Source organism: Protopterus annectens, chromosome 1.part1 (assembly GCF_019279795.1).
Source record: "Protopterus annectens isolate FY-2018-M chromosome 1.part1, PAN1.0, whole genome shotgun sequence".
Taxonomy (NCBI): Eukaryota; Metazoa; Chordata; order Ceratodontiformes; family Protopteridae; genus Protopterus; species Protopterus annectens.
Genome location: NC_056726.1, coordinates 1,140,664,407 through 1,140,671,800, shown reverse-complemented (window position 1 = coordinate 1,140,671,800; position 7,394 = coordinate 1,140,664,407). Strand labels below are relative to the sequence as shown.

The following is a 7,394-nucleotide window of genomic DNA, read 5'->3' as shown; positions in this document are numbered from 1 at the left end:
TCACTCTCCCCAAAGGGGATGATGATGTATTTTTGGCATTTAGCTTGAGGCTATGTTTCTGGCACCAGTCATTTGTTTCTATGAGCTCCTCTTTTAGCTTATTTAGAATTGTTTTATTAGTTCAGTATTGTGAATTATTTACTTTATTGCAACTTTATTGGCTTATTTTTATGGATTATAGTATTGTAGGACATTTTATGTAGCTGGACTGCTGGAGTGGTTTTCCCAGTGAGAAATGCTAGTGCTGTAGTGAATATCTGTTTATTTGTAAAAAAAAAAAAAAAATATATATATATATATATATATATATATATATATATATATATATATATATATAAGAAATGAGAGTTAACTGTTACTGTTAGAAAAGAAAATTTGAATTTTAAGGCAAATATTAGGCCTTTATTACATTTATTCATTGTTCAAATGCACCTACATTACATCCAGGAGGTTGACTTTGGTCGCCAGTGGCAGTGACTGAGTTAACTATATGATATATTTTATATGCGGCCCCAAGACAATTTCTATTCACTCAATGCGGCCCCAGCAGGCAAAAAGGTTGGACACCCCGTATATATTCCCGATAATGCACTTGGGGAGACGTGCATCACGGTCAGGTGTTTAATCCCGGGTCAAAGGTTCTGCAGGACCAGCTGGAGGCTGAGCAGTCTTGTGGACAACTACTGCTCATACAACTTGTGTCCAGATATATACAGGACTGGACATCGTGTCGTGACACCAAGTCTAATGTTTAGAACAGATACATATCCTATGAGGGATATCCAAAACTTGTGGGGCCCGATGACCTTCTTTGCTTTACGAATATAAGGTAAGGTTGTACATGCAAGGGATACATAGTTTGCAATCCTGAGACTGCCTAGGGTGAGACTGCCTACTAGATATGGGTAGGGGTCACTATGTGCAGATATGGCTGCGCCTATCTAGCAGCCCAAGTATGGGTGGTTTTGGTGGATGTTCAGGAAGGGGGGGTGTGCTGTGAAGGGGATGATGGGTATTCAGTTATGTATCCAGGTATGTTGGGGTTGGATGGCTCAGTTCAGGCCAGACTATTATGTGGATATGTGCCGGTAACGTTTCTGTACATGTGTATTGCACTTTTTAATGTTCACATGTTTGTGGGATTGTATTGTGTATGTGTATATTTGTTCTTTGGTTATCTTCCTGATTCACCCACTGCTCCCTCGTAGTCCTCCAGTTCACCTATTGTGCATCTAACCCAGTCTCCCCTTGGTGAATTATTACATTACCCGTCACCCCCACCCCCATATTCCACAGACACCATTCATCCCTTCTCTAGTTGATGGTCCATGGCACAGTCAACAGAACACATTGCGTACACTACATATCTCTGGGACCAATATGGTTGTGAGGACTACCCTAGCATTTCTGATCATCCACATGCTGTACTTCATGCACATAGGTACACTCAAATACTTATTTATCATGACATGGTAGGTAGACCTGGGTAATACCCGTTCATCTATGGGCCTTCCTGACAAGGATGACTTGGACCGCAAATGGGAAGATATTGGGTGAATGCTCTGAGCATTGGTAGGGTTGCCACCTTTTCATATGACCTGGATGGGACATTTTCAGGACACACATCAGAGTTTACAGGCCAACACATACCCACAGTCATTACAAAGGATAGTACTTTAGTTTTATGCCTACATATAAGCTTTTATTGTTGTAGCGGTGTAGTTGCTTATTCTGCTTCATTTACTTGCTTATTCTGTTTCTTGTAACATTTAAGTATTTTATATGTGGACATAAGTATTGTATGGGAGTATTACATAAAATATGGGACATAATTATGTCCTACTATCGCAGGACATTTCACATTTATAATGGTTTTGCTATGGACACACCTGCCTAGAGGGGGACTGTCCCTCACAATGTAGGACAGGTGGCAACCCAAACCATTGGGCTAGGCTTAGCAATTGGTGATGCGCTAACACGATGCATTTCACTTCCACTTGGTATAACTAGCGACACTACAATGGAATATGGGCACAGGGTTTTAAATGTCATTTGTTCTAGGGGCGGGGACTCAATATTCAGCTATGTGCCTTTGTGTTTACTTCTTATTGTGGTGTTCGCAAAAATGTCTTGTATGCTTTGCATACATTTCACTATCCATGGGCACTGACAGGAGTGATTACTATTAGAGGCAGGCTGTACTAGTCAGCATTTTAGGTTGCACGTATGCAGCCGACATGTTCACGCCTCCGTGTAGTGCTTGGACATGCCCCCTGCACGCGTACACGTTTCCTATGCATGTGGCTGTTACGGCAGTGCACCTTCATTAATATGCATGTGGTGCTGCTGCACCATCTCTACGCCATATGGTCGGTACAAGGCTAATGCCGTCCTTGCGCCGAGCTTCATGAATCCCGGGATTATCTTCTTTCAGTCCACTGAAAACAATAGTAAAAAAAAAAAAAAAGCGTGCAGTTCAACCTAGCCAGTGCTGAAGCATTAAATCAATAACAACATGCTGCAGACAGTCTTTTGGTTCAATATTTTAACAGAGAACATAGCAGAAAAATATATAGTACAAATCTACAGTCACAGAACATATTTATGTAGCTTCCTTGCCCTCTTGGGATGTGGGAACATTGAGCCCATTTGCCAGAACCCTAAATATACTCCCTCTGGTTGTGCCAACTTGGAGAAACAGTAATAAATGTATTTCACTTTTCTCTGAGCTGCTACCCCCTCAAACTTGCTATGTACTGGAACAGGGGAGTATGGTACAAAGCCCATACACTGAAAGTGCAACCCCTACTACAAAACTTTTCAGTTACATACATTTACATTTAACATGATAAAATAAAGGAGAATGTTATATGTTAGTAAAATGTGTGAACATTCTTTAAAGTACAATTTTGCTAAATTTCAGTAAATCATCTAGTTTTGTAGTATAAAGGGCTGTAGCCCTGATTATGACTCAGGTAACACCATATTCTGAAGTGGTGAATCTTCTGTAGGAATTAGTGCGAGGGGATAGAAATGAGGGGACAACATTGGCTCATTCATTCTTCTAGAAGATGGCCATCCGTCCACTGCAAACCCAACATCTACTGGAGTAGAAGGTGATAGGAAAGTAGCAGTATGGACTGCTGACAGGGATTGTGTCTAATGACCCATTTATGATTACCTTCTTCTATAAAGTCCAATAACATCTTTTTCATGATGCATGCATAATCGTTTCTGAAGCACATTTGCGAGATTATACATGCATCTTGAGGAAGGTGTTAGGGGACCATAACATGATGCATGTGCTCATGGTAGCTGCTAATTGAAGAGGTTTAGTTTATAGAAAAAAATCCTTTCTCACATTAATTCAGAATTCAGCTCACAACTGCCAAGATTATGCCATGTAGTTCTATGGTCTTGGCACAGTTATGGTCTATCTTTAAACTTGCATAATCCTGGACCCAGGGGTGAATCCAGACCCACAAGAAATTGGGATGATGACAGATCCCACTGACTCATAAGCTTGAATAATTGCACACTGAAAAAAGGGGGAAATGTCATAGCTGACAGCTATTACATGCCTGCTTCAGCCCCTGACACACAGCCAGACAAAAAAGTAGGGTATTGTGGTGTGGAGTGCAAAACAATTGAGGTGAACCAGAAGAATGAATGTCCAAACTGGGGTCATTGGTGTGATGGTCAACATACTGAAAGGGTCAGAAACCACAAAGAAAACAATGCAATTCTATAAATTTTGAAATTTATGAACAAGCTATAAAGACTACTGTAAGGTTTAAGATATGGTATTACAACGTTGACTGAAGGGAGACATGCTTTAAAATACATTTCCTTTATCTTTGGTTTTATGAATATTATTTTTTCTTCAACTTACTAATGGCTGGATACCTAAATGTATACATTATGAATCTAAATGTACACAGGCATTGAAGCTATAGGGTGTGAGCTTCAGTATGTTTATTGTGGCACATAATTGTAAAATTTCTATATGTAACACTGCGTCCTGTTACAAATAAATATTTTCTTATTTATTGTTTGATAAATAAATGCTTCAGGAAGAGTCAGGCAAGGCATTTTATTAAAATTGTTTTATATTTCTAGGTAAAAGGCAAACCTGCAATAATGATCAGAAGTGTATCCAACGGTGCTACGTGTTCTCAGATGAACGCAAAAACTGGACTGATGCTAAACATGCATGTGAGAAAGACAACTTTCATCTGGTAGTAATCAATTCTAAGCAGGAACAAGTAGGTGAAGCAAGTAATACCTTCATATTTATATTGGTACACAATTAATCATACCAGCCACTGATGTATAATTGAAAAGGCTTCTTCAGTGACATGCGAAAAAAAAAAAAAAAAAAAAAAAAAACGGATCTCAACACCAGAACTAAAAACTCAATAGCTTTATTAAAGCACAAATCCAATAGCAAAGCTTTCAGGAAAACCCCTTCATCAATGCATATAATATGCAATTTCAAACTGGAGTGCTATATACAATGCATGACTTCGTCATCCAATAAAAACTTTTCATATTTTCCAGGAAAACATTTTAAAGACAGCACTATATAACACATGCACACACACACACACACACACACACACACACACACACACACACACACACACACACACACACACACACACACACACACACACACACACACACATATTTAAAAAGTGTCATAAATAAAAAAACTTAAAAAGGCTCTTCTTTCCATTTCACTTTCATTTGTTTACATTTTAATACAGGTTTTAAACTAACTGAAACATTCACACCAGGTGCATGATCAGCTTGTAATCTTAAACTCCACTTATATTCAGCCAACTCATGGCATTCATTGTTGTTGTATCCTAATTCATTGATCTCAGTTACTCAATCCAGTCATGTAAGGGTTTATGCCCAGTTCAGTGAGCTTGTTAACTATACTTCAGTTAGGCATTTATCAAATGTAGCCAGGTCCACATAGATGGCATGCACCATTTTCTCCTCACCCATTGCCTTTGTGATCTTATTTAAGAAGTCCACTAGATTTAATAGGCTTGACCTCCCATTGACAAAGCCAAACTGGGCTGGGTCCAGTATCTGAAGTTTGCCTGTCTTTATTGATTATCTCCATAATAATTTACTCCATGGCTTTGGATATTAGATTAGTAAGACTAATAGGTTTGTAGTTTCTGAGGTCAGGTGATGGTCCACCCTTGTGAAGTGAGATAACTGTTGCAGTCCTTCATTCTCTTGGTACAAAGCCTGTTTGAGGCTATAATTGAAAAGTGACTCAAGTGGTAATGGCATATAATGTTTCAAGCTATTTAGGAGGCATTCTGGGATATTGTCAAGGCCCATGGACTCTGTGCTTTTGGCCTCATTGAGAACTGCTAGGACTTGCTCCCTGTTAACAGCTGGGGGGGGGGGTTGCTGTAGGAATTTCATGGGGGGAGGTGGGAAGGAGTTGGAGGTGAAGTCTGAGCTGAATTTGTGAACCAGAAAATTTACTATGTCATTCTTCTCAGTGAAGGAGCCACAACTGGCCACCACTTTGGCACACTGACATGTGCTAACTTTGAGGTTTTGGACATAGCTATAGAAGGCCTTGTGGTTATCTTTAGCCTGTGGGGCTATCTTGACCTCATAATAAACCTTTTTGCACTTAATTAGCACCCTCCGGTCCCTGTTTAGGTTAACTGCACAGCTCCTATAATTATGGGAGTGGATCTTCCTGATCTTAGCCATTAGTTTTTTTTTTCCTTTTGTTCTATACCCTATTAAGGTTAGGATTCCACCAGTGTGGCTTTTTTTTAGAGTTTTGTTTGCTTGTTTGTTTGTTTGACATTTGTTTGAAGGGAAAGTCTGCCTGGGGTCCTTGGATTCCATTTTCAGCAGATGCCCAAGAAGAAAATCTCCAAGGTACGTGGTAATTAGTAACATTTTACAGTAGAATTCTTATGCAAATAAAATATACATGTCAAAAATATTGCACAGGAAGAGAAATGCCAGACATTCACAAAAGACAACAAAAGTAGGAACTCAACTACGATCCTGATTATCTACCTGAATAGGAAAAAGGGAGGGCAGACAGCACAAGGGTGAAGCACAGGAGCAGACAAGAACATGAAGAAGAGAATCAGTGTGTTTGACAAGAGTAGCAAACATGGGAAGAGAGGCGAGATGCAAGGGGTAACAGAGGTGCAGTCAACGTGAATGTACACATAAAAACAGAAGTGGGGGGAGAGAATGCAGAGAAAGGAAACGTGAGGGACAGAGGTTGTTGAGGAGGAGGAGTTTGCTTTGAACTTACTTCTAGCAGGTACAGAAGGTTCTTTACAGCAATTTACATGATTGTACAGGGTCTCTGTGAACAATTCTGGATAGATTGTTGTGAACTTGGGGTTGGGATGGGCATTGAATTTTGACAAACTATAACTTAGTAAGATGCAATTTGCTTTGGAATAATTCATAACTGTTACAGGGTTTGCTGGGGTCACCAAGCTGATTTTTATTTCAAAGGAGACAGCTTTGTGGTCCAACCTCAACAGTGTGGCTCTGACTTGGGTGGGGGGGTGCAGTGCTTTCCCATATTGATGAGTACCAGGCCCAGTATTTTTGAACCTCTGGTAGATATGCACACTATCTGGTTAAGGGTATTTGTGCTAATAAAGTCTGGAGAATGATTGTGCCTGCAAGTATGAGGCACTGTATGCTTCCCAGTCTATAGAGGGGAAGTTAAAGTCTCCCATAAATAAGTTATTTGGTTTAATGGTGAGTGTCTCCATTACATGTAGCTATAAGCTAGGGAATTCTAAGGACATAGAAGATTACCTATAGTTTCCTAGGATATGGTATGAGACTTTGTCTATAGTGATTTGGACTTGGATAAATTCCAGGGCGTTATCCTGCTTAACCAGTGTAGAGTTATGCTTGTTATTGATATAGATTGAAACTCCTTCATTTTCTATCCCTGTCTGTGCAGCTTATGGTCTAAATGTGTGGAAGGCACTGAAGCCTTGCACTGCCTTAGCACTTTCTGTGGATTTAAACCATGTTTCAGTAATGGCACAGGTATTTATATTCTCCAGAATGAGGAGTGCTTGTATGGTGTGGAATTTTTTTGTTTAGGTTCCTAGCATTGAGCAGTAACATCTTTAGGTTTCTTTGGGTTTTATTTCCATATTGGTAAGTTTGTCATTTTGGTATTGCCTAAAAAGGTTCTAAGGGCATGGATAAAGTTTGCCCGATATTTGAAAGCCTAGTGGAGAAAGGTGCAGACTATACTTTGCAAATCAACATGGTTTGTTAACCATGTCCTCCCATGCTGTCAAAGATTGAATTGCCCTGGATAGACAACAGACACTAAGACAGTTACTGAAGTCAGTCAT

At 39.7% G+C, this 7,394-nt stretch overlaps 1 protein-coding gene across 2 annotated transcripts in view; it reads left to right on the top strand.

Moving 5' to 3' along the window:
- LOC122809110 (hepatic lectin-like) overlaps positions 1 to 7,394 on the top strand; it is a 749,311-nt gene that overhangs the window by 290,801 nt on the left and 451,116 nt on the right. For both annotated transcript variants that reach the window (XM_044080365.1, XM_044080356.1), the window contains exon 3: positions 4,120 to 4,265. In XM_044080365.1, the coding sequence (XP_043936300.1) occupies positions 4,120 to 4,265 (146 nt within the window). The remainder of the gene's footprint in view (positions 1 to 4,119; positions 4,266 to 7,394) is intronic.